General features: G+C 33.9%; 5 protein-coding genes across 8 annotated transcripts; 2 read left to right on the forward strand and 3 right to left on the reverse strand.

The window, feature by feature from the left end:
* Nucleotides 1–925: 925 nt before the first annotated feature.
* On the forward strand, nt 926–2,711 carry LOC110605051. Its single transcript, XM_021743356.2, has 5 exons — nt 926–1,320; nt 1,394–1,480; nt 1,791–1,940; nt 2,023–2,220; nt 2,312–2,711. The coding sequence occupies exons 1-5, from the start codon at nt 1,093–1,095 to the stop codon at nt 2,411–2,413; spliced, it is 765 nt and encodes a 254-aa protein (XP_021599048.2). The 5' UTR covers nt 926–1,092; the 3' UTR covers nt 2,414–2,711.
* Nucleotides 2,712–2,982: 271 nt separating this feature from the next.
* Nucleotides 2,983–5,108, reverse strand: LOC110603089 (pentatricopeptide repeat-containing protein At5g15340, mitochondrial). Its single transcript, XM_021740769.2, has one exon. The coding sequence runs from the start codon at nt 4,981–4,983 to the stop codon at nt 3,073–3,075; it is 1,911 nt and encodes a 636-aa protein (XP_021596461.2). The 5' UTR covers nt 4,984–5,108; the 3' UTR covers nt 2,983–3,072.
* Nucleotides 5,109–6,190: 1,082 nt separating this feature from the next.
* Nucleotides 6,191–9,447, reverse strand: LOC110604912 (vesicle transport v-SNARE 13). 2 transcript variants are annotated; one of them, XM_021743202.2, is made up of 6 exons: nt 9,233–9,447; nt 9,009–9,138; nt 7,956–8,014; nt 7,677–7,865; nt 6,859–7,029; nt 6,191–6,573 (listed from the first exon to the last, which is right to left on the reverse strand). In XM_021743202.2, exons 2-6 carry the CDS (start codon nt 9,100–9,102, stop codon nt 6,424–6,426), a joined length of 663 nt encoding a protein of 220 aa, XP_021598894.2. In that variant the 5' UTR covers nt 9,103–9,138; nt 9,233–9,447; the 3' UTR covers nt 6,191–6,423. The 2 variants fall into 2 exon arrangements, with proteins under 2 accessions (XP_021598894.2, XP_021598896.2); XM_021743204.2 differs by having other exon boundaries at nt 9,009–9,131; nt 9,233–9,446.
* A 653-nt stretch (nt 9,448–10,100) lies between these two features.
* Nucleotides 10,101–16,993, reverse strand: LOC110609669 (ARF guanine-nucleotide exchange factor GNOM). Its single transcript, XM_021749424.2, has 3 exons — nt 16,762–16,993; nt 14,807–15,610; nt 10,101–14,239 (listed from the first exon to the last, which is right to left on the reverse strand). The coding sequence occupies exons 2-3, from the start codon at nt 15,536–15,538 to the stop codon at nt 10,664–10,666; spliced, it is 4,308 nt and encodes a 1,435-aa protein (XP_021605116.1). The 5' UTR covers nt 15,539–15,610; nt 16,762–16,993; the 3' UTR covers nt 10,101–10,663.
* Nucleotides 16,994–18,689: 1,696 nt separating this feature from the next.
* Nucleotides 18,690–26,318, forward strand: LOC110609670 (CSC1-like protein HYP1). 3 transcript variants are annotated; one of them, XM_043953970.1, is made up of 10 exons: nt 18,690–19,210; nt 19,399–19,554; nt 21,399–21,462; nt 21,565–21,774; nt 22,345–22,533; nt 23,502–23,800; nt 24,693–24,969; nt 25,072–25,347; nt 25,485–25,718; nt 25,993–26,318. In XM_043953970.1, the coding sequence occupies exons 1-10, from the start codon at nt 18,927–18,929 to the stop codon at nt 26,149–26,151; spliced, it is 2,148 nt and encodes a 715-aa protein (XP_043809905.1). In that variant the 5' UTR covers nt 18,690–18,926; the 3' UTR covers nt 26,152–26,318. The 3 variants fall into 3 exon arrangements, with proteins under 3 accessions (XP_043809905.1, XP_043809907.1, XP_043809906.1); XM_043953972.1 differs by lacking the exon at nt 18,690–19,210 and having other exon boundaries at nt 19,422–19,554; nt 21,437–21,462; XM_043953971.1 differs by lacking the exon at nt 18,690–19,210 and having other exon boundaries at nt 19,494–19,554; nt 21,573–21,774.
* Nucleotides 26,319–27,872: the final 1,554 nt, after the last annotated feature.

A 27,872-nucleotide genomic window follows, 5' to 3' on the forward strand; every position in this document is an offset into this window, starting at 1 on the left:
AAATAATAAAAAAAATTATAAAATGAAAGAAATATTATATTATAAAATTAGATTATCAAAATCATATTTTATTATTCTATTATTAATATATAATTGATCACTGTCTTTTTAAACTGAATGAAGTGGGCAAGAAAATCATTTTTTTTTTTTTACAATGCAAATGAACGATTCAATCATGTTAAACCAACCACAATTCAACCCGCAAAACAACGTATTTATTTATGACAGCTGACTGTCTAAAAAATAAAAATCATTCCAAAATTCAAAATCCAATTCACAATTAATTCAAATCATAGAAATCAATACATTGCATGCCATTAGGCCTACCAAAATTCAAACTCTAATCCACAATTAATTCAAATCATAGAAATCGATACATTGCATGCCATTACACCTGCCACAACCATCGGACAATTGTTACTACCTAACAACGAGGGACACTCATGGTAAATGGATACGCCTCCTGCTTCAAGGCAAGAGAAAGATAAACAAAACTAAACCAAGAGCTTAAAAAAAACAAATGAAAACAAAAAAAAATGACAGAATATCCAAACGCCACCTGCCTGAAACCTTTTCCTAATGCACTTCCCTATGCTTTTTATCCACGCTTTCTTTCTCTTTCGTCCTTTCCTATGCTCTCACCTGTTCGCTCTTCTGGTTGCCATTTGTTTGATTGATTATATACATAAAAACAATTCTATTTTTCTTTTTTTTTGGGGGTTCAAGGGGAATTTCAGTCCTTTTCTTTTTAATATTCAAACGAAAACAACAATTTCTTTTCATATATTATTCATTTCTTGCTGTCCTCGTAAAAAAACAAAGCCTTTGAACCACTTAAGGCAAAACATTATTGAAGGCAATGGAATGGACCTTTTAAAGTGTCAACATTTTTAATCACCAGAAAATTGCCATCTGGACTAAGACATAAAAAGCCAAATGCAATATGATATCCTTATCTGTTTATCAACTTCCTAATCTCCACTCTTTCCCTTTCATCTGTTAGCCTCATTGATTTGCCCTTTTTTCTTCTTTCCTTTTCCAACCATTTATGGAGAAATTAAAATGAAAATGAAATTCAAGGGTAGATAGAAAATGGGTAAAATTGCAGCAATTTTTTTAACTCCATGCCAGCCACAGGTGCTCGTTGGGCAGTTTTGTAGTGGGAAATGGGAGGGAAAGCTCAAGATGCAAGATTGGCAATGCCATGCGGCGGCTGAACCAAAATTAGGCCGGCCGTTTATCAAGAATCAGATGGCAACCAAACCTGCCACCTACTCTTCAAAAATCTCTACTGATATCCCACTCTACGAGTCTCCTGGGGTAGATTATCATTCTCTTATATTCTCCTCTCTCTATCCCTATAATGGCTTTTAACTGTTGCTGGATTTTGCAGGCTTCCTTTGATAGATATTTGGAGGATAAGCCCAGAGTTTTCAAAGCAATGTTTCCTGACAAACGAAGGAGTCAACAGCTTAATGAGGTTACTTTTAAATATATGTATTAAATTCCTCAACCTATTTTCTGTAGAAAAATTGAGTTTAGTTCATTGTATAGGCAATATGTACTATTCTTTCAATGATTCAATCTGCTGGTTTTTCCCTTAGTTCCTTGAATAAATTAAGGTTAATTTGCTGATGACAAGATGTGGATAAAGAGAAAATTTTGTCTACCATTCTCGTTAGTTGATGAAATGTAGCAAGTATCAACTCTCAATTAGCAACTTTGTCGCAAAATAATCTTCCATTATGCTATAAAGTCTCACAAAGAGTTGTCCCTCTTAATTTTTGCAGGATGAGTGGAGAATTCAGATGTTGCCCATTAATTTCTTGTTTCTTACTGTTTTGCCCGTAGTAGACATGAGGTTAAGATATAAATCAGGAGGAAGAGATTACCCTCCGGAAGTTCCCATAAATATCACAAAAGTTCTTGAGCTCGATATTGTAAGGCTCTCACCAACGAAGATTAATATGTTAGTTACTGTGTGGAACTTATTCTTGTGAAATTTTCTGCGTTCTTATGCAGACAAGATGGCAACTTGAAGGGCTTGACAATGTTCTTGAGCCATCTGATTTTTCCCTAGAAGTCAAAGGAGTATTATATGCTGATAGATTAGGAGCACGAGCCCGGCTTAAAGGCCAACTAGAGATGAATATAAGCTTTGTTCTTCCTCCTGTGCTTGCTTTAATTCCTGAAGATATTCGCAGGAATGTTGCCGAGTTGGTTAGGCAACAAAACCTTTCAAATTAACTTATTATCTTATAAGTTAACCTTTCAAATTAACAATGTTTTAACATTAGTGTTGTATGAACAGGTGTTAACAAGATTGGTGCAGGACATGAAGCATAAAGTTAATGGTAGCTTGCTTGCAGATTATAGTGAATTCAAAAGGGAGAGACCTATGAATAAGGCCTGAACTGTTTGAGCTGGTGACTGGATCTTAATGATTTATTAGAAAAGTGAAAGCTGGTGGCACCTGAACCTGATGCGACTTGTTGAAACACAGAAGGGAACCTAGAAGAAAGGGAGTATGTTAGCAGAGGTCTGAACCCCTTGTAGCGGACCATTCATTATTTTGACATCCTTTAGACTGAATTAACTTGAATATAGCATATGTAAGGTGATGGGAAAATAACTGAAATTCGATATTTTTTTTTCTTTTTTGAGAAATTGCACTTGAAATTTTAAGAGAGGCACTTGCATTGCTTTTATTATGCTAGTCCTGCACCAAAATGCGTTAATTGATCCTTTCTGACAGAAGTTGTTATCACCTTTGGAGCTAGAGGAGCATTAAAAAATGCTCAATTTCATTTGAGCTACATCCCCTAGTGGCAGTGAAGTTCAGTTAATTTGTTCTTGGAGGTCTAAAAATGAGTTTCTTGATGACTACAAAAGTTATAGTAAATTCAGCAGCATGGGTCAGAAGAGCACACCTCCCTTTGTTGATTGTTATTTTGCAGTGTTAACGAAGAACTAAAAGCGAAATGAGAAAAATTGAAAAAGATCTATTATCTGGTGCAAGAACGTTAACATGAATTGCAACTGTTTATATATATGTACATGGTACAGCTGGGTTCACCAATAATCCGAACAAGAACATGAACCCCGCATGAAACAATGAAAACGATTACGATCCCTCACAACTATTTCTCTGTTGTATATATCCGAAGCAATTTTAATAGCAGAATGACAATCCTGGCATATGCGTAGATTCTTGAATATATATAGAGGCGACCCAGGTCTTGTGTTTATGAGCCCAAAACAGACTGCCAACTTCTCGCTGTGGGAGAATAATGCCAGTTCCTTCTCCTCCATCTCCTCCGGGTTACTCTCGCTCCCATCACAACCAGAGAAAATTTGTGAAGCAGTATTAGGGACATAACCAGCCAATCTCAATCTTCGAATCATATCCTCCAGCATCAGGTAAATCTCCTGCATTTCCGGGTGTAATTTATCCCCTGAGATGAACTGGTGAACTTGACCATTAACGTGAATATAGCTCATTCCAGGCACCTTTTTGAATCCCTTGCTTTTGAGGACTTGTCGAAGGGAGTTAGCCTTGTCTTGCTTTCCTGCAAGAGCATACATATTTGAAAGCAATATATGATGCACGTTATTGTGTGGATCCAACTCAGACAGCTCCTGCAGAATTTTCTCACCAAGCTGTAGCTTCCCGTGGACATTGCAAGAACCCAAAAGGGATCCCAAAACAACCTCATTCAGAGGCATTGGCATTTTCTTTATCAAAATCTCTGCTTCTTCTAAACAACCAGCTCGACCCAGAAGATCCACAATACAGGCATAGTGCTCGATTTTAGGGGTTATACCATACTCAGATTCAAGGTTATGAAAGTAACGGCGACCTTCATCAACTAAACCAGAGTGGCTGCAAGCGCTTAGCACAGCCATAAAGGTTAAATCATCTGGCTTAGCTTCTTGAATCATTTTGGGAAATATATCCAATACAATTTTACCATTTCCATGCATTGCCAAACCACCAAGAATTGCATTCCATGCCACCACATTCCTTTTTGGCATGAATTTGAAAACATCATAAGCCATGTTTATCCGACCACACTTTGCGTACATGTCCACCAACGCCGTGCCCACCATGATATCCATCTCCCTTCCCATTGACTTCAAAGCATAAACATGAACCCATCTCCCCATCATCACATCCCCCGACTGTGCACAAGCCGATAAAATTGAACAAATCGTTACATAATTCAACTCTAATCTTAGACCCAAAACCATTTGAGATAGAAGAAAGAACCCCTCTTTACAAAAGCCAGTCCCCACATATCCCGCAATCATTAGAGTCCAACCAACCTCATTTCTCACTGGCATTTGATCAAACACCACTCTCCCATTCTTCACCCCCTCCCAATTCACGACCCCCTCCAACAAGACAGTCCATGAAACTACATTTTGCTCATCCATCTCACTAAAAACTCTTCTTGCCTCGCCCATTAATCCACATTTTACGTACATATTTATCACCGCATTAGACGTCTTAATACTAGATCCTAAACCCGTTTTTACCAGACATCCATGCGCTTGCCTCCCCATCTCTAAATGCACCAAACGTGCACACAAACCAAACACGCAAACCATCGCTACATCATCAAGGGCGACGCCTTCTTTGCGCATTTCTTTAAACAAAGATAACCCATGTGCAGGTGTGGCACCGTGTTTTGTAAGACAGGTTAAGAGGGAGGTCCAATCGGCAGTGTCTTTGTGGGAGTGAGGAATTTGGCTGAACAGGTGGCATGCATAGCGAGGAAAGCCGCAACGAGCATACACGTGGAGGAGCGCGTTGAGGAGGAAGGTGTTGGGGGAAACGGCGATGCCTGTGGTGAGAATAATGGAGTGGAGTTTCTGAGCTGTGGAGAGAAGGGACTGGCGAGCGCATGAGCGGAGTAGTGAGCGGAAATAGCGAGGGAGCAACGAGGGAGTGAGGAGGTGGGTCGGAGTCGGACATTTCATTCATAAAATAAAGGGCTATGACGGCTAACTACGCAGTCAAAAAATAAGTCTTCGCGTGAACAATCTCCTGCGATCCTCTTACAACTTCAAATATTGAGTTGGTGACAATTACTCCTTTTATCTCAAAATTTTTTTAAAATTATTTTTTATTTTTTTAAATTATAATAATATATAGACTAACTATTATAAATTTATTTTATTTTTAAAATTTTTTAATTTTTTTAATATTTAATAAAATTTAATATATTTAAAACAAATATAATTAAAAAAATTATATTTTTTAATATATATAAAAAACAAATTAAACAAAAATGATGAAAAAGTATTTAAAAAAAAACTCTTATCAATTCAAAGTCGGTCAAACAATTCACTTTTAAAAACTATTTTTAATATTTAACAAAATTCAATTATAATAAATTGGTCCATTCAATATTACTTTTTATAGTAATTTATTTTTTAGTTTAGTATTTATAATAATTTAATTTCTATATTAATATTTATAATAATTTAATATTTTTTAATTTAAACTAATCCTTTATAATTCATGTTAAATTTAATAAAATAATTATTTTATTAATAAATAAAATTTTAAATATTAAGTTACTTAGTATTAGAAAACAAATATTAAATCCAATTTATTTTTAAAACATATTTTTAAATATTTTTTAGTATTTAAAACACTTAAACATTTTGGAAAATAAAAAAATATTTTTTAATAAAAAATAAATTATTTAAAAAATAATAATTTTTCATTATTTTTTACCGTCTTGAGATTTGTTTAACATTTCTATATATAAATTTATTAATAAATTTTATTTTTTAAATTAAAATAAAATAATAGAAAATAAATTATTTTATTAGAAAATATTTTCTAAAAAAATATATTTCATAAAAAATATATTTTACCGAAAATATTTTCCAGATAGGAGCCTTTGCATCAGGGCGAAAGCAGGTCCTAGGTAAACTTCTTTTCAAGTTCCCCATCTCACAATTCCCAGCTGTGAACATCTTCCATTTTACACACCATCGATTCATGGATCAAAAACCAAAATGAAGCATTAATCACTAATCATTGCGGCACTACAAACTCGAAAAGAAAAGTATCCTTTTGCTGCTTCACCAGATGGGGTTCACTGAATCTTTTCTCAGTAACGGAAAATAATTTTGCATTTTAATCAACTTTGAGATTGTTCCTGGACAATGATCATGTTCAAAAAAGATATCACATAGAGATAAAAGAGCATATACATTTAAGGTTTATCCCAAAGTCCACTCCATAGGATGACAATGTATGAAAAAGTACATTGGCAATATATAAAAGCCAATATTTTTATGTCAGAACTCAATGGCAAACTTATCACAATTAGCCACGGGAACCAGAATAAAAATAAATTACGTTCCCATGAAACACTCGGCGAGCACAAGAAGAATTCTCTTGGCTTATTTGAGTTTGAAATACAAGATCAAGACGATAGCAACAAGAAGGACTGCAATAATGGCACCAATAATCCACTTGTTCCTGTTCATCCGCCTTGTCATGGCACTCAACACTTTCTTGCTCTTGCCAATGTTGTCATCCACTCCATGAAGCTGCAAGGAAGGGAAAACCATCCAATAAATTCAGTCGGGCTTGGTATTACTAGCTCCATTACACCTCATGTCACTAATGGGAAAAAATACAATAACTAGTATTCTACAACTTAATTGTAGGCAGTAATGCTGAGAAATAAAATTAAAAAAAATGATCAGCACTTGGCACCCAAAATGCGGTGTGCTAGTGCTTCAGTGTCACTAAAACTACACAAATAAAAAGTACAAGATAAAAATGATGTTTCATTATGATAATCATATGTAAATAAGCTGAAAAATGCAGACCGTGTTATGGGCATGCAATAGAGACTCTCGCTGCTGATGCAAATCTTGAAGAATTGAAACACCAAGCTCTTCAGTTTCCAGCATGGTTCTTCTACTTTCCTTAATTCTGTCACCGGACTGATTTAATCTGTCTGTAGTCATCATTAATCTTGATCTTTGATCAGCTGAGGCCTGTTACAGTTGCATGAATCATAAGTTCCAATCATTCTCAATGAATCAACACAATCATGGCAAAAGGATGAACTTCAGAACTGTATGCCTAAATTTAAAGAGATGAATAAAAAGTAGCATAAATTTAGCTCTGTGGTTCGCTATTCAAGGAATAGACAACTAAAATTGCTATTTGTAAGAGGAAGAAGCAACCAGAGTTAAGATTTTATGCTGGCACCTTTACAGAAAATTGTATGCACAATTTTAACGGACTTGACCAGGAGTTGGAGTGAGTGAGTGTGTTCAAAGAAAAGGGAAACAGAGTGCAGTCTAATGCATAGAAAACTAAATAAGATGACGAGGAAGAATTCACACAACAATCTCATTTGGACAACCACAACTTTTTTCTGGGTGTAAGTCAAACTTAGCAGACCATTACTTTCTACAGAAATATGACTGAATATTTGTAACCATGAAGAATATCAGCAAATCATATACAAATGTGTATCTGCCAATCACATGTAAAGTAAAAGCAATGACAAAAAAATAAAGCTTATTGATAAATAAAAGCAGGTATGACAAGCTGTCAAGCTCATTTCCAACATATGAATCATCATGGCACTTGGAACTAATATTCTCTTAAAGAAATTACACAGAACTAGACATACCATCAATGCATCAGCCATCCCTGATTCCAACAGCTGATCTCTGGCAGCTGGGTTTAGATTACCAGATGCAATTCTTTTAACTTCACTTTTCAAATTGTTCAGATCTGACTTGTATTCCCTCAACTTAGCCAGAAGGACAGCCTTAACATTGGGTTGTAAACTTCTTGCTTCAAGGTCCATTTTACGAATCTGGAAAGATATAAATAACATGCATTAACTATCAAGTATATAGGGAGAAAACCATAATTTACTTCCCTCATAAAATTGTTAGGTAGATACCAAAGATTCCGCATCTTCAAGTCCAGTTTTAACTTCAGAAAGCTTTTGCTTCTTTTGCTCTGCAGGATGACCAGCATTTTATGAAAACAAACATGCTATGGTCTTTCTTATGTTGAAATTGATGTCAAAACTTAGAATTTGAATTAAAGAAAACAAAAAGATGTGCATGACACTGTGCTGATAAGCACATACTCAGACTTGCAGCAGCTTGAAATAAAACAAACAGTTCTTAAGTTGCACACAGAGAAGTTGAAATATGGATTAAATTGAAGCTGTGAAATTCTGCCATGGTATCAAATTTGAAATTTGTCCTGACCGCTATGTTCCCCAGAGTACTAGAATAATTTCAAACTTCTCTCACTTTTATGATACTTTATCCCTCCATACTACAAAGATGTGCTTATTTCTATTTGCACATGGAGGGAGAAAATATAGTTAGTATGATTAAAGCAATAAATTTTGTTAACTCTATTCTAATTATTATCCAAACTATTGAATTTTAAGGATATATTAGTAAACTACTAAATAAATTATCATCTAAAGAAAAGAAAGTGGCATGTAATTTGGGACAGATGAAAAAGGAAAGTAAGCCGATTTTTGAGGGACGAAAGGAGAATTTATTCAAGTTTAAGAGTTAAGAATAAAAGGAACCCACAAAATTCATAAGCACAGAATAATGCTGCGTTCTCCAAGCTCAATACGCTTGTCAATTTCAAGTACACACAAACTATAAGTGATAAGCTCAATAAACTTCACTACCATATCATAGGATAGCTAAACATTGCTCGTACAGACACAAATCATGGAAACCCAAATATAAAGGTGCAATTGGATCGGAAAAGGAAAACTATTTGAAACAAAAACATAAAATTTGGATCTTAATAACGTAAAGATTTCCCCAAATAAAAACGTAAAATGAGCTTCAAAAGAATTCCATTATAGTGATATGGATCAGCGATCAAGTATAAGCAAACATTAAGCAATAAGCAATAGACATCCACCAAGAGCAACAAGTAAGACGCTTCTTTCCCCCGTTCTTTGACAAAAACTTACCTCCATCAAGAGCACCGGCAGCGGTACACAACCTGGAAAGATTTGCAGAGAGCTCGCAGTACTGACGCTCGTATCCTTCGAATACTTGACTCATTCTTGCAATTTCTCAACAAAAGGATGGATCTAGAAACTTAAAAAAATTTAGTATGAATAATTGTCAATCAGAAATTAAAATTATAGGATAAACTAAATGAATTAAAAACTATTAAGGTACATAAGAGAACCTGGCACGATCGGCGGCGAAGATAGCCGGCGGAGTTAGAAGTGGGACCCCTCAAGAAGGATGTGGTGATTTGTGAAATTCTGAATTGAGGAACGAAACAATGCAAAGGTTGGCGCGAGGGCCTTGGATTTATTATTATTCACTATTGACAGCTGTGAAAGCAGTTTTTTCTAGTGCGCAGCGCAATTACGGTTTGGGAAAGATGAGGTCCTCTCCGACCCGGGGAAGCGGGGATTATCTGGTGTTACTATTTTATTTTTTTGACTCGTATATTGTAAGGATTTTTTATATATATATATAATTTTCTTTCTTTATCCAAACACTTCTAACAATCAGAAACTAAAAATTCATTTTAGTTTTTCTTTTTCGTGCATAAAAATTCTGAAAGACTAGCTGTTATTTTTTTTGTGGAAAAAATAAAGGTAGGATGAACAAATTAACATACTAAAAAGTGAAAAAAAAAAAAAAAAACTCAGGACGATTTTCGTTAAATTAAGTTGTGATAAAGAAATAATTCAATTAGTCATTAAACAAAAAAAAAGTCTCCTACAACTGCAATAAATAAAAATAGAAAAAGGGTGCAAGAGAAATCGATTAATCAGCACAATAATTAAACTTTCAATGACCATGATAATTGGCAAATAGACCAATTTAAACATTTTAATATAATAATAATGTGTGTCAATGTATTTCTAACACTTGAGCTACTATTTTTAATATCGAAATCAATAGGATATACTAGAAAAAAAATTACAATAGAAAATACCTGCAGTTTGAAAAAGAAGGCACAGGCTCAGAGATGGAAAAGGCAGATATTTTTCGAAAATAGCTTCTCATATTCTATATAACTTTGCATAAAATTTTCTAAATTCCCACGAAAAAAAAATGTTCTGTGATAGAATATTATATGACACCAAGTATACAGAGATTCAAAATGGTGCAATTTGGAAAATTTTGGTATAGTGATTAACAACCAAGTACTAGCAACAAAATTATGCAAGCATCTATTTTTCCCAATGGTGGAAGGCAAAGGGAAACTGTGCACTCTGCAACAAAACTCCTGTGAGTCCATGGAGTGCAAAAATCATTTAGCAATTCCGCCAAAAACTAGGATGCCTCAACCTTGATGAATTAATATCTGACATGTGCTTCCACTTTAACCATGTATCCTCAGCAAATCTTCAAATGAGTGACATTCTGAAACTTCTCAACTGTAAATATGGATAGCCAACTCCAGAAAAATGTTGCCTTTGTTAAACAACTGGAGCAGCCAATTCAAGGGAGACATTATTGAGCCGCTATATTTCAAATATATCAAGAGTATAGTATGAAACTCTATCCTGAAAGATTAGCTTCACACTGTTGTCTCACTAGGAGGAACATGCTGAGTCTCATCAGGTGCAGGGACTCCCCCTAAATTTGTGTGTTTTGCCTACAATTGTTGTAATTCCTCATCTGAGAATACCTCTGATTGCAAAGTTGGACAAATATTCTTCACCTGCAACCATGTTAATTGCCAAAAGCTATCCTTGCCAATATCAGAACTCGGCACCAAAACTCCTGTTGTCTTCATCACCAGCAATATGTTCTTGAGAAACTCAAGAACTAATTCATATATCTCCTCGCTATGCTTTCCTTGGAATTTTACTTGCACGAATCTCTCCATATGATCGAGCACTCCCAACCATAGTCTACAAAAGGATGGTTGCTGTGACAGATCTTGTAGTCGCTGCAAGAATGCTTTCACCATTAGTTTCATAGCTAGGGCAAGTGTTTCCTCCATTTTTCGATAATTCTTTGGGGAGCTCTGTTGTGCAATGTCCAACAAATCATCAACCAATGAAAAGATCACCAGATCAAAACACTGGAACCATAGGGCCATAGGAAGGTGTATCTCATCCACTCCAGCCATACACCTCTGCAACATTAAAATAGCATGGTTCCTCACCTCTTCTCTATGGTCCAGACACACTTTCCTTAGTCCTTGCACCAGCCTCAGCCACATCTCCCCAATATCTTGACTCACTTTTGTATCAGCCTCCTGCCCCATTGTAATTTCAGCCTCAGAAGACCATCTTGCTAGACAAGCAATAGAACCTGCCATCATATCTAGAGCAGAAACAGACTGGTCAACATCCCCCAATCGAGACTCAGCAAACTGTCTTGCAGCATCAACACAAAGAACATAGTTAGATGGCAAAAGGTATGCCCCCTCAGACATGATAAATGCTAGTGTCTCAAATCCAGTTTGTGATGCTTCTGGATGCCGAGATGTGATGGATAGGAGAGAAGTGATTGTGCGCCAACCTAAATGGGATTTGATATGACTGGCATTTGCTTTTACAAGATGAATAACTTCTTGTGTAATCTGCTCATAATAAGCATCAGCAACACGAGCATCAAGTTTCAGTATCAGTTGAAGTGACTTGAGGAGCTCATCCGTCAGATTTTCCTTATAGGGAAGCAATCGTTGGCATATCCTAAGGAGCCCGAACACAGCCTTTTCCACAAGAGTACATGGCATTTTGGTTGACTGAACAATATTGGATATATGATCATAAACTTCTTTCCAAATAAGCATAATCCTATCCCGGTTATTCAGTGTAATTGTAATCAGCAACTCCAAGCAAAACACTGCAGAACCTTCATCCTCCACAGGGCTAGTTCCCTTACTTAGACGGCTTGCAACCAGGATAAGTGACTTCACAAGTTGCAATAAAGACACAGCTTGGAGGAATTTGCTCTCAATAAATATGCTATCAATATGGCAACTTTTTATGGTTTCAGAACTAAGCTGATGAGCTGCAAGCTGTTCCTCAATTGGCAGTGATCTTAGCTCTTCAACATCAAAAAATAAGAGTTGGCTGAACCGACCCATTAAACCAGATGACTTCCTTGGATTGGTTCCTGACGGTGCCTGTGATGGTAAGGAAGAACTTGGAGCAGGCTTTGCTCTTTCCATATCAGAAGAGAGCTCCATGTCATCAGTTGCATCATTAATGAGCCGAGCAGGTAGAAGGCCGAGCTTGTGGAAGCTCAAGACACGATCCAATATGTTTTCCCAGCCAGCACGAATGTAATCACCATACTTGTTTGCAATGGTGAAAACAGTTGTGGTTGCCATCCTTGCTTTGATGTCTTCTTCAAAGGCTAAAATGGCATCATCAACAGATAATGGAGTCAATTGGTCAGTGAATTTGCAGAGAGAGACAACCAAATCATCCAATACATTATCAAAATGGTACGAGGAAGAAATTTTGGCAACCGCCAAGAATCCATCAACACATATTTTCAAAACCTCTTCGTTTTCTGTGTGATCAAAAACCACTGACATAGCAGCAATTGCAGGACCTGACAATATTGTGAACATGTCATAGTCAAGGAGTTCTCTAGAATCAGAGACAATGAAAGGACTAGTAATTTTGGATTTGTGCAGTACATTAATCCAGCAACCAGATGTCATCAAAGGAACACCAGCACGCTGCTCAGGAATCATCTGGATTTCATTTTCACAAATTGAGCGGTAAAGTTCTGACAGATATTCTTGGGGAAAATCTTTCCCTCCATTAGTGCATCGATTGTTGCGGATGAAATCTTCCTCGATCATCTTTTTCTTAACCTGTGCATTGTGTTGATCTGTATTCAGCAATATAAGTGAATAAGATAACAAGAGAGCAGCATCTTTATTAGCCAATATCTGGGGTGAGTGTTCATAATATCTCTCAGCAAATGCTTCAAGCACCCTCTGTATTTTCTGTGATTCTCCAGGCAACCTAAAGGTTCCTAAGAAAATACGCAATGCAGTATCCAAATTCATGCCTCGAAAATCAAAAGTTCCAGCAAATTCCTGAAGCACCTGAATACAAAATTCATCATGATTTCCTAGAAAGTCTCCAATAAGATTCTTATCTAACCCAACTGTATACCGAAATAAAGATGCTACACATTGAGGGTTAAGCTTCTCAGGCAATGGATGCATTCCTTGGAGGAATTCTAGACCCTTCTTAGGATCTCGGTTAAAGTGATCCACTCCGACCATCAACTTTCTCTTAATGTGTCTCATCTTACGGATGTGTGGAATCCAAAAATTAGGGTCACTATAGTTTTCACATTTTACAGTCCAAAATTCTTTATATCCCTCAAGATCTGCTGATGCCTCCTCTGGAAGGGACATTTCATTTCCGATCCTATCAGCCATACACTTAACCATGGATACCAGACCATCCAGTGCAACAATATGCATACTAGACAAAGGTCCATTCACTGGAAAAGCACTTCTTGATAATAGGTTAGCAAGGTCTTCAAACACATTAATGCAGGTTATGTCACAATCAAAATTAGCATACATTTCAGCCATGAAAGTCTGCTGCCTGCAGAGGTCAACCAAAGCCTCCATGGCAACTTCTTGAAGTTGGTATAAAGACCCATGCTTGCTTTCTGCTACCCTCAATAGCACACAGGAGAAGAATGCTTCAAACTGCACTTTCAGCTCAGTACGCAGATGATGATACAGATTAAGAACAATGCTACATACTGTTGAAAGAATTAGTGGACTCATCGACAAACCAAACTGCATTAAATTACGGAACAACTCGCCTTGAATTAAAGAAAGCAATGCTGGGTGCTTGCTGAATGAAGGACCACCCAATTCAATAGCCAAATTAATTAAACCCAAAGCAAATAGCGGAACGTCTTCATCATATGCTAAAGTATTTGATCTAAGATCAACTTCAATGTTCTTAATAACATTCAAAAGAGAACAGAGAAAGTGAAAGATTTCCACCATGCAAGGGATTCCAAAAGGCTCTAGATTAAGTTTTTCACCATTGTCAAAAGCCTCCATCCCATTGCCAATCTCTATCTTGCTATCATCCTTTCCACTCTCTATCATATCCACTAGATTACTTGGAGTATCCAAAATTGATGGTTGACTATTGCTTTGAGCTGTAGAATTTCCATTTTCTAACTGTTTACTTCCAAAAGCATTATCCTTCTCCAATGTATCAACCTGCATTCAAAAGGTAAAAGTACATTAATCAATAAAACAACTAGGAAGACATTATTTTTTCTAGACACAGAAGTCAATGAGTTAAAAAGTTGTGTCCAAGTCTGGGTATTATAATCAAAATTATTTATTTATTCAAAGTTCAAACACGGTTTCTGCTTTGAACTACTTTCACAACTGATTGATTTTTAATAAACATCCAGGACATAAGATCTCTCTAATAATCTTTTCTTTATGTAACACTCATTAAAGTTACTAAAATTAAAGATTTTGAACATGAATAAACATATTATATCTTGACTAGCTTGAAGTTCAGACCACTAAACTCAACAAGGCTAATTTAGAAGCCTTTGAAATCCGTAGATCTTTCTTCCTCAAATCTCTCGTTTAATTTGCATTCACTTTGGATAAAAAAAATGATCCCAAATAAACAGCTAAGTTCCAATAATCAATGAGTCATAAGCATATATTTGTCTTGGTTGTATTTGTTCTTTCCCAGTATTGAGCAGGATACGTATTTTGCCAGAATTTCATTTAATTCCAGCTTGATATCAAAGAGAATATCCTTACTTCTCTGCTAACAATGGAGCTTCCATTAGCGACTGCATCTTCGTTCTTGTCCATATCAGGTAAGTGAGAAAAAATGCATCTAACTAATTCATGCATTGTATGACGTGCAATCCTCTGCAACAATTCTCCCTTTGAGCTTGCTTGATGTACAACACGAAAACATGTATTCACTATATTGCACACATGTTGATTGCTCAACTTGACTGATGCTTTACTCTTCATGCATGCTAGAAGAACCTGTAGAATTTTCATCAGCACCACTTCTTCAGAGGCTGGATCAGTCACCTCAAAACGACAGGTCGTCACAGCATCAACAATCAGACACATAGCCTTGGCCACGTTCACTGTATAGACATCTAACACATCAAGGGTTAATATTTTGTATACAGAAGACAAAGCAACTCCTGTTATTGGCGCACCAGTTTCATCTGATTTAATTACATCCAAAAATGGCTGGAGATAGATGGTCGGGTCAATATTATGCCATTTATGTTGCCATGAAAAAATCTGTTTTCGTAATTCTTTTAAGGAATGAATTAGAGAATGCTCTAGTTGATCATCATCTGCCACATAACGAATGCCCCATCTTACATTTCTTCTCATCACAGCCAAAACTGCTCCTATTTCAGAGTTAACCATGCATGCTAAAGCACCTTTGATAGCTTTAACAGGACAGTCACTGAATTCTCCATGAAATGAATTTGTTCCAGACTCCAAATACAGATGCCTCATATTTGCTTCAGTCTGTTATATATTTATGCTTCAAGCAAGGTTCCAACTGGCCAATTGTACCATTCACTGTTACTGAAAGATGTAATCAATACAAAAAAATAATAATAATAATCAGTTAAAGAATAAAAGGCATCAATAAACTTAAAAAGAAGCGAAAAGAGGAAAAAATTTTTGTTGTATGCAAGGCCATCTAAAAACTTAGCACTGGAAAATGAAATGATAAGGAATTGAAGATAAGGTCTTGCTAGCTTTAAATTTTTAAGTCTATGTGAGGATCATCAGGAAACCCTTTGTGCTTTAGCCGAAGAGTACTGTTTTACCATGCCATGCAATACAAGTGATCCTTCAGGATCACAATTAAAATTACATGCAAAATATCATGGATTTCATAGATTTAGTTATTGACTCCTCTTTTTCAATGAAAAATGTATTTCTGCAAATAAAGATCAATTAACCCTCATTTATTTTAAGAAAAAAAAAACTTTACCACATAAAAGAAATGTATGTTGACCCAAACTTTTTTCTTTTTCAAAATCCGACACTGGCTATTATAGTTAAAATAATAATAATAATAATAAAAGAATTAGTCACTGATATCACCATTGCTTCACTGTGTGCTCTTTTGATAGGTAATGCTAGAAATAACAATCGAACACAACAAAGACGCAGCAAATAAAGGCTTTGACAGTAATCCAGTGAAGCATTATAGTCGATTCGTGAAAGTGAAGCTAAATCGAGAACATCTATACTCAAACCAAAAATAGAAACAAAATTCATCCTAAACTACAAAATTCAACACTTAACAAATACTTTGATTTGCCACCAATTTGGTCTCAGAAGTGAAGACTCGAAACCATAATACAATAAGTCAAAACAAAGAATGTTTAATAAGCCCTAACGCAAATGCAAATACAATGCAATTACAAAAAGTAGCAGAAATTATTTCATTGATTACCTTCCATGAGCACCGTCGAACGAATCAAGTAATAAGATACCAACAGACCCATCAATGTACAAGCAAATAACTAAAGGATTTAAATATCACCCAAATTCAAACTCGCAGAACAAGATCCAATTTCATACCTCCAAAACTCAACTCCAACCACAACCAATGCAAAACAGAATTGGATGCCATCTAAAGCTAAAATCATGACAAATCATGATTCTTAACCAAAAAACACAGATATCAATTGAAGCAATATATCCAGAGAAAGAAAGGGCACCTTGAAGGATTTCAGGCAGATTTGAAGACGTTAAGATAAGAGATGAGAGGCGGGTTCATTCACATAAATTGAAATGAATACTTTTTCCACAATGGACAAGTTCGGCATCAGAGTTTGAAGATGAAGAAATGATTCGGTAAATTGTTCAACTGCATAACGAGAGAGATAGAAAGAGAAAGAGAGAGATCTTGTAAATTCGATGGCTTAAACTTTCTTTGACTTTGACAAAAAAAAAAAAAAAAAAAAAGTAAGAAACATTTATTTGGCTTATTTCGATTTTGATTTTGCCCTTTTTCTTCTGAAACTTATTTTCTCTCTCTTTTTTTTTTTATAATAAACTTATTTTCTCTTCATCCTTTATAATTGATAAATTAAAACGATAATAAATCTCATTAGAAAATCAAATTTATAATACATATTTACTTATTGTTTTGAAATTAATTATTTTAATATCCAAAATTTATTCATGGTGAGTTTATTCTTTTAAGGCTTCATCATAAAACGTATTCAATTTTTATTTTTTTATTTTTTTCAAGTATGGTGATAAAGGTTGTCTTGTGAGTGATGGTGATATCTACATTCAGATTAAAATTGAAAATTATATTTTGTCACAAATTCTGAAAATGTTTATATCATTGGTATTTTCAATGAAAAAAAAAAGAAAAATATGATATTTTATTACAATAGCTCAAAATTTTATTGTATGCAAGAAAATTCTTGTAGGGTTGGCGTTTTCAATTAAGAATATGTTTTTTTTTTTAACATTTAATAGTAAATTACAAAAAAATTACCAAATAGATGTACTTTGTGATTTAATTTGTAAACAAATATTTTATAGTTTCACAAAGATTTTTCTCTCTAATACAATTATAAATTTGAATGTGATATTTAATATTTAATTAAAAATAAATTTTAATCAACATAAATTACACTTATAATTACTTTATTTTTTTTAAAATTTTTTCATTTCTATAAAAATTTTAAATAAACGTATTACTTATTATTTTATTTAATTACTTTACATTTCTTATATTTTCTGTATTAAAAATAAAATACGACGGAATAGTATTCCATTTAAATAGAAAAAAGTAATTATATTAAAATAATTGAAAATTTCAATTAATCTTTAAAATGTCTAGTTGACTTGGTTTTTGATTTTTATATTTTTCAATTATTTTTTTCGATTTAAAAAATAAAATTTTCGATAAAACTATACCAAATAGAAATAATTCAGTAAATAAAATATTATGATTTTGACTTATTAACAAGTATTTATGAAGATGATTAGATTCTAGTTTCAATTCTTACTAGTCTTAGTCCCTCATTTTTAATTTTTTAGGAGAAATGAAATCCATAATTTAACTAAAATATAAACATATGCTTAAAAATAAGACTAAAAATATTATTCGTGATGTAAATATGCACAATTAATTAAAAACGCACTAAAAATGTAAAAAACATTAAAAATATGAAAAAAATAAAATATTATCCACGAATACTAAACTATAAATTTTCCAATTACAAACAAATTAGGAAGCTCCACGTTGGGTAATCTTTGATCATTCAAGGGCTAATATTGTCAACTTACTTTTTTAATAAAATAATATTTAATTAAACTAAAATTGATGATTTTTAGAAAAATATTTTTAAAAAATTTATGACTTCATTTGTTATTTATTTTATTTTAAATATGTAATTTATTAAAAGAGATGGATACTAATAATAGAAAATTAATTACTAATTTTTAATATAATTTAAGAATTAATAGTATACAGTGATAATTAATGTAGAAAGAATAAAAAAATGATTTTATTTATATTAATCTGGAGATCCGCAATACTATATAATAATTAAAAACTCAAATTTCAGACTGAAGTTATATTAATTTAAAAAAAATAATAAAAAAAATTGAAGTTAGATTTATTAAATCGAAAACAGAGAGCCGAAAGCTGAAACTTATCCACCGCTTTCCTTTTCCTCTTCTAGTAAAAAGCTCAACATGATTATAAGAAGCAAGCAAGAATCTGCAAATTCTCTTATCTTCTCCATAAATCTACCTACAGATTAGAGCTCAGGATTTTTCTCTTGCTATCAGCCATTCTCACGGAGCTGCGTTAAAGCTTTTTTGTGATCTATATATCTATCGCGGAGCTTGTTTAGAGGAAATGATACTTTCGGCTCTGTTAACATCGGTTGGGATCAATCTTGGACTATGTGTTTCGTTTTTCACACTCTATTCTATAATCAGGAAGCAACCCGGAAATGCTTTTGTCTATTTTCCTCGTTTGGTTGACAAGCAGAAATCTGAAGGGCAAGGAGATGAATTCAATTTCGACAGGCTTTTGCCTTCTGCTGATTGGGTGAGAAGAGCATGGCAACTCTCTGAAGAAGACCTCTTGTCAAGCTCTGGTTTGGATGGTCTAGTTTTCGTGCGTATTTTCGTATTCAGGTCGTTTAAAATTCTTGCGGAATTGTTTTAATATTAGTGTTTTGCTGTAATAAAAAATAAAGATATTTGTAAATTTATATACAGGTTGATGATGAAATTTTTTCTTAAAAATTATTCTTTTAAAAGATAATAGGGATTAATTATAGTTTTAGTTGTTTATTTATTTATCTATTTGTTTCTGAATGCAGTCTCAAAGTGTTTACATTTGGTGGGATTATCGGGACATTCGTTCTTCTTCCAGTTAATTATCTTGGGAAGCAGCTCAGCATTGATGATTTTTATGATCTACCAAAGAAGTCTTTGGACTCTTTCAGTATCTCCAATGTTGACAACGGTTCAAACTGGTCAGTTTTAGCTACCAAGATTAAGAAATTGCATTATTCAATTATGCATGGCTAAATTGTTGTGAAATGGATAGAATGGTTAGGCGATGTGAAGGTTACGCGCGTAAAATGCTTCAAATTTCAAAATGTGGTTTTTGAGGCCCACGACTCCTCTTTTTCTTAGCTTGTTGACTGGTTTAGACTCTCTCTGTTTTTGAGCATTTAGAATCGAGAGTTTTGGTAGACACCGCAGACTAATCCAAATAGATCACTCTGTATCATCTATGTATATCTCTAATTGTATAGTTATTAATGGATAATTAAAAATTAATTCACATGAATGAGAGTTGGTTTCTGATTGTATTACGCCATACAATGGTTTTATTAGCTTAGTTTATGAAGATGTGGTAGACCGAGTCCTGTTAAGAATTTCATTTTAGAATTTGTGGGTAGGTCTTAGGTGAGAGTTATCATATGGGATTTTGAGCTTTTCTATGTTTTCCCTTTACTGTTGAAAGCTTTGGTATGCACTATATTAGCTGCACATAATTCCAAGAGGTTCAAGCATTAGCAGCTCTGCCCCCTTTGTGTGACAGATGGTATATGCAATGGCCCTTAATGGGATCCCTTAGGGATAATTTTGTTGTTATGTTTAGGCTGCATGTGCTTTTAGGCCTTTTCGTTCTCAAATTTCTGAAGCCCTGAATTGGTGGTGCTCACTTCTATTCTTGCAAGTTTTGAAAAAAGCTAATAGCTAGAGATTTAAGCGTGTCAGTGATTCTCAATACATATGCTTATTCTTCCTCTTGCCTAATATCTGTTAGGTGTTGAACCCACACTCCTTCATTGTTTACCCTGTATAACTCATAAAGGGCAACGTATTGTCAATTTTGACCTTTTCTTTTCTTCTTTGTGTTTCCCCCTCAATATTATAGATCTTTTAAATGTGCATTCTGCCAGCAGAATTTGGAACTTCGATATATGGAGATATTTGGTCGCTCCAGCTCTCTGCAATGTTTAAGGAGAATGTGTTACTCTTTCATTAACTGTTGATAATAAATGTTAGTTAGGTCTTCATGATGTTTTAATTCAAAATCACTGCATTTCTACAAGTCATTCTTATGCATTTCTGAATATTGATTACATTAAATACGGTGGTCTTTGTCTGTTTCATGGAGAGATTTATATGAATTGGTTTTTGCTCTCTATTTTTATTGATTTACTAGTTGACTTTTTTTGAAATTTCATATCTTGCAAAAAACGAGTTGAACCACTTGTTGGCATCCATGATCCATGAATTTTTTTTGAAGGGGTTGTCTCATGCCCATGGCTACTGACATCTCTCTGTATCTCTCTCACTGTTTTTTTCTTTTTAATTATTTTACTTTTGTTTGTCCTATTTTTCTTTCTTTTAAACTGTTATTTTGTTTATAAAATCTTCAAGCTCAGAAAATAAAGTTTGTGAGGGTGAGTGGAAAATTACTTCATTTCGTTTCCATCTCTCTCTCTCTCTCTCTTACAAAAATTAATTTTGGACTTTGGATTGTACTTCCATTATTATAGTCTTTTTACTAGGTCCTTTTTTTTGTAAAAAAAAGACATATATTTTATATAAATATGTTTTCATTTATAAGATCTACCTGCATTCCTTCCCCCTTTCAATACCAATTTTTTATATCAATCTTCCTCCTTTTATTCTTAATTAAAATCTTTTTATCGTGATTAGAGCTTCTTTTTTTCCCCCTCTTTTCTTTGACTGACTTCACTGTGGCTATTAATTTGTATATTTCATTTTATTGAGAGACCTCAATTTCATGATTGCTTTTAACAGAAGAACCTGATTATTAGTCTTCACTTTTCTCAAGGTTATGGATTCACTTTTCTGCTGCATATATTTTTACAGGAGTTGTCTGCTATCTTCTTTATTGTGTAAGTAATATTGTGATTTTCTGAAGCAAACTACTATACCTTCTGGTTCATGACAATAAAAGCATCAAGATATTCTAATTTGGTGGTTATGTAAATGTGCAGGAGTATAGTTATATTTCATCAAAAAGAATTGCTTGCTTCTATTTATCCAAGCCTCAGCCTCATCAATTTACCATATTAGTCCGTGGCATCCCTTCCTCATATGGAAGGAGCTTTAGTGAAATAGTTGAGAGCTTTTTCACAGAGTATCATCCTTCTACTTACCTTTCACATTCGGTGATTCATCAAACTAGCAAAATTCGAGGTCTCATTGTAAGCATTGAGGATGTCCTACTGAGTAATTTGTTTATTTCAGCTCACAGTCTGCTACATGTTCTATTTGAATTTTAATTATTAACGTTTCATGTCCATGGGGATTATGTCTTTGCTGGTATTTATGTACTACATAAATATTTCCTAAATTTAATTATTACGTGAGCATTTTTTTTTAGCTCTGAAGTGAAAATGTATAAAAGAAAAACTAAGAATTTGACCTTGCATTACTGCATCAAGGTAACACTTCTTAACAACTGAAATCAACTTATGAGTTTGTTTTATCATGTTCAATTGATACTTATGCACAAAAAATTGGTTGGAATGTTCTACAGCACTTTGAACATGTCTACTAGCTGCGTTTTTTCACTTTTTCATGAAAAAAAATGAGAGGACAGACCGAGGAAAAATGATAATTTGCAAGCTTTGTACATTTCTTGCTTTATGGACCGAGAGATTCATAATAGATGTATTATTGAGGTTTTGGTTTTAGTTCAGACATTCAGTGGTCTTCATTATTTATATTTTTTTACTCTTCGCGTTTCTTGACTACTGTATTATGCCATGCAGAATGATGCAGATAAGCTGTATAGAAGGCTTGCACACATTAAATCAGAAAATCGTACTAAGCAAAATTTTAAACGTGACGGCTTTTTGGGACTCTTTGGACGTAAAGTTAATCTTTTAGACCACTACGAAAAGAAGTTGGAAGATATGGAAGATAATGTGAGAATGGAGCAAAACTCAATGGCAGAAAAGGTGTGTGACATCTATTCAGAACAAAAGTAACAATACCTTGGAAGGGATTTTGCCATTTAATATAAAGTATAAATAAAGTTGCATTGGTCATTAACTTAATTCTTGATACAGAAGTAAAGAACTTCAGCTATTCTTTGGTTCCCATAAGCTTTTGAGTTTTAACTCCTAAAACCTTTGGTAAATATCTTCTCGAAACCCAGTCTTGCCATAGGAGGTTCTAAGATGTTGATCTACATAAGATTCTAACAGCAAGAAGTTTTGGGTAATTGATCTCAGGACTAGCGCAGAAAACCGTTAATGAATTTGATGCTTGCCCTGTGTATCAGTGCATGGGACAGTAAACTGGTGAGCTAATTTGCTTTAGAAGATAAAGCACAAATATGTACCATGTATATTGTCAAATTTGGGCCAGGCTTTACTCACCAAAAGCTAGAGAAGAGCTAATATGAGATTCAACATACCTCTCATCTTCATGACTAAACTTGAGTATGAAATACTTATGAGAGGCCCAACGCTGGATGGGAAGGCTATAATACTATGTTAAACTTTGGTTAGATTAAATTTGGGTTAGGTCTAACTGACTTCAAAAACTAACTCAAGGAGAAACCAGGGTACATTACCTCTATTCCAAACCAATGTGAGATTTAATATGTATCTTTAATTGATCAATTTAAAATGACTTGTACAGTTGTACTTGTCATGGGATCACGCCAATGAAATGCCTGTTTGTGGAAGATTTTGTGTAATCGTGGTTCAGGATGGTTGCATGTGAATTGACATCACAGTAACATGAATGTTCTTGTTTGTGCTTGCTCTGTCCTTCTTATTTAGCTGCCTCTGGAAATCCTTTTAATGCTTTTGTTCAAATACCATATACTATCATTTTTTTTTCTAATATTCTTTGTATTAACATTCAAGTTGAGAGCTGATGCAACCTATTGTTCCTTTATGCCTTCTAAATTTCTTAGGAAGTTGCAGCTGCTTTTGTATCATTCAACTCACGTTTTGGTGCTGCAATAGCTCTTCACATCCAACAAGGGGTCAATCCCACAGAGTGGGTCGTTGAGCAAGCTCCTGAACCTCAGGATGTACACTGGCCTTTCTTTTGTGCATCTTTCATAAGAAGATGGATATATGAGCTGGTTGCAGCTGTTGCCACTGTTGCTCTCACAATTATGTTTCTTATTCCCGTTGTAATAGTGCAGGGTCTTGCTAACCTGAATCAGTTGGAGACCTGGTTTCCATTTCTGAAAGGCATTCTTAGTCTGTAAGTGAAATTGAACACTTGATTTCTTCCTAAGGTCAAAGCATATGAGGTTCACTTGTGGCCAATTGAAGTTATTTATGTCTAAACAACTACTTTTAACATTTGTTAATATTTGTAGCCTCCTCCAACAGTTTCAAAGTAGTGGAGAAATTAATCGAGGGTTCGCTTATTATTTGAAATTCATGAATTCATCTTACAGTAGAATATTCCAGTGAACTAAGATATAGGTCACATTGTAAATCCAAACATATTACACGAAGAATTAGGACCTAAGCAAAAAACCTGATCTTTCCTGTCGCTCATATGTCCACGTGATAAATGTTGTAGCATTCAGTGTTGAACGTTTTAGTTTCTAAAGGTAGAGTGTTAGACATTATCATATCAAAGTCTTTTGCTGTTTTGAGGTGAGTCCTGATTTTTCTGTCAGAGCAGAATCAACCCTTTCTTTCTTTCTTCTTTCTTTTTTTTTTTCCCTTGACTAACTTAGAGTAAAGAAAACATTGATTTCAATAACCATGAAATATAGAAAATGAGCTGTAGCCCTGCGCTGAGTGAAATGGAGGAAACGGATCCAGATGGCTAATCCCAATCAGTTTAAGACTAAGGCTTAGTTAATTTGAATATTGAAATATAGAAATTATAGGGCTAAATATACACAATTATGGAGAGTATTATCAAAGAATAGTGGATAGATTAACCCTCGTCATCATGTGCTAATAACCTGTCCTAAGCTAAATTTGTTTTAATCCATGTGTAAGCTAAAAGAAGTTTTGAGTATTGACCAATCATGAGAATCTGTGATGGCTTCATTTTGTGGAAAAGTTTATTAGTTTACAATGATTTTATCTGATGAGAAATAAAATACTAATACGTACTATTTTTTGAATTGCAGAACTGTTGTCAGTCAACTTATTACGGGATATCTGCCTAGTCTAATTCTTCATTTGTTCCTTTTTTTTGTGCCGCCCATTATGATATGGTTTTCCTCCATGCAAGGATACGTTTCCCTCAGTCAAATAGAAAAAAGTGCTTGTACCAAGTTGCTATACTTTACCATATGGAACATTTTTTTTGCAAATGTACTATCAGGATCAGCTTTCTATCTGGTCAATGTCTTCCTTGAACCCAAAAACATTCCCAGGGTGCTAGCGGAAGCTGTTCCAGCTCAGGTGAGAATGCATCTGAATTACTTTGCTTTAAATGTCATCTGCCAATAAAAAACATTTTTTATGTTATGGAAAAAATAAGTTAGGTTCTCGTTCTGGGTGTAGGCATCGTTCTTCATTTCTTATGTTGTGACGTCGGGATGGACAAGTCTATCATCAGAGCTAGCTCGATTATTTCCTCTGCTTTGCAGCTTTATCAAAAAACTATGTGCCAGAAGAGATGGTGACAAATTTGAGGTCCCAGCAATTCCATACTACAGTGAAATTCCCAGTGTCCTCTTCTTTGTACTTCTTGGTGTAACATATTTTTTCCTTTCTCCGCTAATTCTGCCATTTCTCCTGATTTATTTTTGCCTGGGATACATCATCTTCCGTAACCAGGTAACTGAAGTTCTTTATCAACCTGATACTCAAACGCTCAATTAAATACTGGTTATTTATAAGTTAGGTGATACCATAGTGTTTACAGAAATATAACCTATTTCTGAAATTGTCTTTTGAATTTCTTTTTCCAACAGCTGTTGAATGTATATGCACCCAAGTATGAAACTGGTGGAAATTTTTGGCCTGTCGTGCACAATTCCACAATTTTTTCGTTGATACTGATGCATGTTATTGCAATTGGGATATTTGGACTCAAGAAGCTGCCTCTGGCTTCCAGTTTAACAATTCCTCTTCCAGTTCTCACACTTCTATTCAATGAGTACTGCAGGAAAAGGTTCCTACCCATGTTTAAAGCTTATCCTACTGAGGTATATTCTCCAACCAATAATATCTAACCGTCTATTATTTTCACAATATTCCCCTGTGCGCTTTCATTTGAATGGCATGGCATAGAGATTTTGTATGATGATTACATCATATCTAATATTTTGATTGTATCATCAAGCTTGATGATATAAATGTGTATTTCATGCATGGGAAATTCTTAGAAGTGGGAAAAGGGCTGTCAGGATTTGAATCCCTCACCTCCTACACTTGCATATGTGCGGCTTAGTTCTACCTGAATGTTGTATGATTTTGCAGTGTTTGATAAAGAAAGATAGGGAAGACCAAAATGAGCCAAATATGCGTGAATTCTATGATAATTTGGTCACTGCTTATCGTGACCCAGCACTGATGCCAGTCTGGTATGCCAGAAATGGTGACACTCACAACTCGCCTCTTCTGCATTCGGAACCTTGAAGGCCTCCGGCTGTTGTTTTCTTGAGTCGCTGTATAACTCCTGTGAAATGTGTATATTAGCAATAAATCGGTGTGCAAATCGCCAAGGTTTCTGGGACTACGGGCCTTTTTTTTGTAGCACAAGGTTATAGTAGCAATTCAATTTGTTTAGCTTATGATTGATTTCATTTGGTCGTTGTTTTAAGTTTAATTTTTTTTATTATTATTAAGTTAAATTTAATTCTAATCTTTATTTAAGTGAAATTATTACTACTAAATTTAATTAGAGCGCGGATCGTATTTTTGATATTATAACTGAATAAACTTAAATTATCTAATAAAATTTTTCTATGTGATTCTTTTATGATTCAATACTCTCGTCTTTTCTTTTTTTTTAAATATAACTTCTTCTTTCTCGTTTATCATAAAAGACGATCTGCATCAATTGACTATTGATGAAGAAAAAGATGTTATTGTTCCTATTAAGAGCTGCAGACTTATTTCGATCATCACTTATAATTTTTGTATGGTGGGAATATTTGTCATATGCAATCCAATTAATTTTCAGAATATGTAGGCCTTTTTGACAGATTTATAACGGCAGTCCTCTGATAATTATTGTATTGAAGGATTTTGTTCCTAATTACAGGTCGGACATTTTATTTTTTATGGAAACAAAAACTATTAGTTCCATTATGAAATTTTTTCATAATTTTTTACATTTTAATGGTCGTTTCTCAGTAAATAAATAAGGATTTGAATGAGATCTTTCGTTAATGTGAAAGAATAATAGGTATGTTTTTATGGTTGGTTTTTTTTCAAATTTTATTAATTCGGTTATTTCGGAAACTAATGTTCAATGAAGATTTACTAGTTATTATGGGTTTTCAGAATCACAACGACAACGTCAGTCTTGAAATTTTATTCGAGCTTTATCTCATAGAAACTCTCTTCCGTGACTTTGTTCGGAAAATTTTAATGATTTATGCTCGAGAGATGAGAAAGAACGATGAGTATTTTTATCAAATTATCTTATACAGAAGTTTAGACAGACACTTGAAGAGTATTTTTGCTAAATTATTTTATGCACGGATTTGATTTTGAATAATTGTAAATTTTTGTTAGACTCTAGAATTGATATTTATGTTAGATAGATTCGTCGTAATGCTACTCTAACTGCTCATACTTTAATTAGAGAATCTATCACTCTCTATTTGAGATGATATTATTTTTTATTTGATGAAATTATGTTAATACAATAAGTAATTTTATTTAAAAAAAAAACTTAAATTATCTAATATTGGCAAAGTGCTTTACACTTTATTTATATATAAATTATTAATTTTTTTAATCAACTTTGATAGTTAACCATCAGTCTACTGGATTGCAAAAATATAATTCAAAAGGCCATAATAAATTAATAATAGTCCATAATTTTTTTAAATTTTTTATGATATCCCAATAATTTGAGTAAATATTATTTGGGATATTTACAAAAATAATGCCTATCCAGTGAATGTATTACTATCTCTATTTACATTACTTCATTAGCAATTAAATAATGCACATTATTAAAATGATGAATTTTTAAACAAAAATATATTAATAAATAAGATATTTTTTAAAAGAAAAAAAAAGTTACAATTTAAGATAAATATAAAAAACAAATAAGTGGAGAATGGAGATTGCCTAATAATTGACGAATGGCATAAAATTAAGTAGCTTTGATAGCTTCATACAAT

Source organism: Manihot esculenta, chromosome 2, assembly GCF_001659605.2.
Source record: "Manihot esculenta cultivar AM560-2 chromosome 2, M.esculenta_v8, whole genome shotgun sequence".
NCBI lineage: Eukaryota > Viridiplantae > Streptophyta > Magnoliopsida > Malpighiales > Euphorbiaceae > Manihot > Manihot esculenta.

What these genes read in the sequence shown, in the direction of transcription:
- LOC110604912 (XM_021743202.2), bottom strand. Translation starts at nt 9,102, where the DNA reads ATGAGTCAAGTATTCGAAGGATACGAGCGTCAGTACTGCGAGCTCTCT. An exon ending in TTGAAGATGCGGAATCTTTG is followed by an intron (nt 7,866 to 7,955) that starts GTATCTACCTAA and finishes ATATCTTTCCAG; the next exon opens with ATTCGTAAAATGGACCTTGA. An exon ending in GGATGGCTGATGCATTGATG is followed by an intron (nt 7,030 to 7,676) that starts GTATGTCTAGTT and finishes CAACTGTAACAG; the next exon opens with GCCTCAGCTGATCAAAGATC.
- LOC110609670 (XM_043953970.1), top strand. Translation starts at nt 18,927, where the DNA reads ATGATACTTTCGGCTCTGTTAACATCGGTTGGGATCAATCTTGGACTA. An exon ending in GTTGACAACGGTTCAAACTG is followed by an intron (nt 19,555 to 21,398) that starts GTCAGTTTTAGC and finishes ACTTTTCTCAAG; the next exon opens with GTTATGGATTCACTTTTCTG. An exon ending in TTAAAGCTTATCCTACTGAG is followed by an intron (nt 25,719 to 25,992) that starts GTATATTCTCCA and finishes ATGATTTTGCAG; the next exon opens with TGTTTGATAAAGAAAGATAG.
- LOC110603089 (XM_021740769.2), bottom strand. Translation starts at nt 4,983, where the DNA reads ATGAAATGTCCGACTCCGACCCACCTCCTCACTCCCTCGTTGCTCCCT.
- LOC110605051 (XM_021743356.2), top strand. Translation starts at nt 1,093, where the DNA reads ATGGGTAAAATTGCAGCAATTTTTTTAACTCCATGCCAGCCACAGGTG. An exon ending in GGAGTCAACAGCTTAATGAG is followed by an intron (nt 1,481 to 1,790) that starts GTTACTTTTAAA and finishes TAATTTTTGCAG; the next exon opens with GATGAGTGGAGAATTCAGAT. An exon ending in AAGTTCTTGAGCTCGATATT is followed by an intron (nt 1,941 to 2,022) that starts GTAAGGCTCTCA and finishes GTTCTTATGCAG; the next exon opens with ACAAGATGGCAACTTGAAGG.
- LOC110609669 (XM_021749424.2), bottom strand. Translation starts at nt 15,538, where the DNA reads ATGAGGCATCTGTATTTGGAGTCTGGAACAAATTCATTTCATGGAGAA. An exon ending in GCTCCATTGTTAGCAGAGAA is followed by an intron (nt 14,240 to 14,806) that starts GTAAGGATATTC and finishes TTTTGAATGCAG; the next exon opens with GTTGATACATTGGAGAAGGA.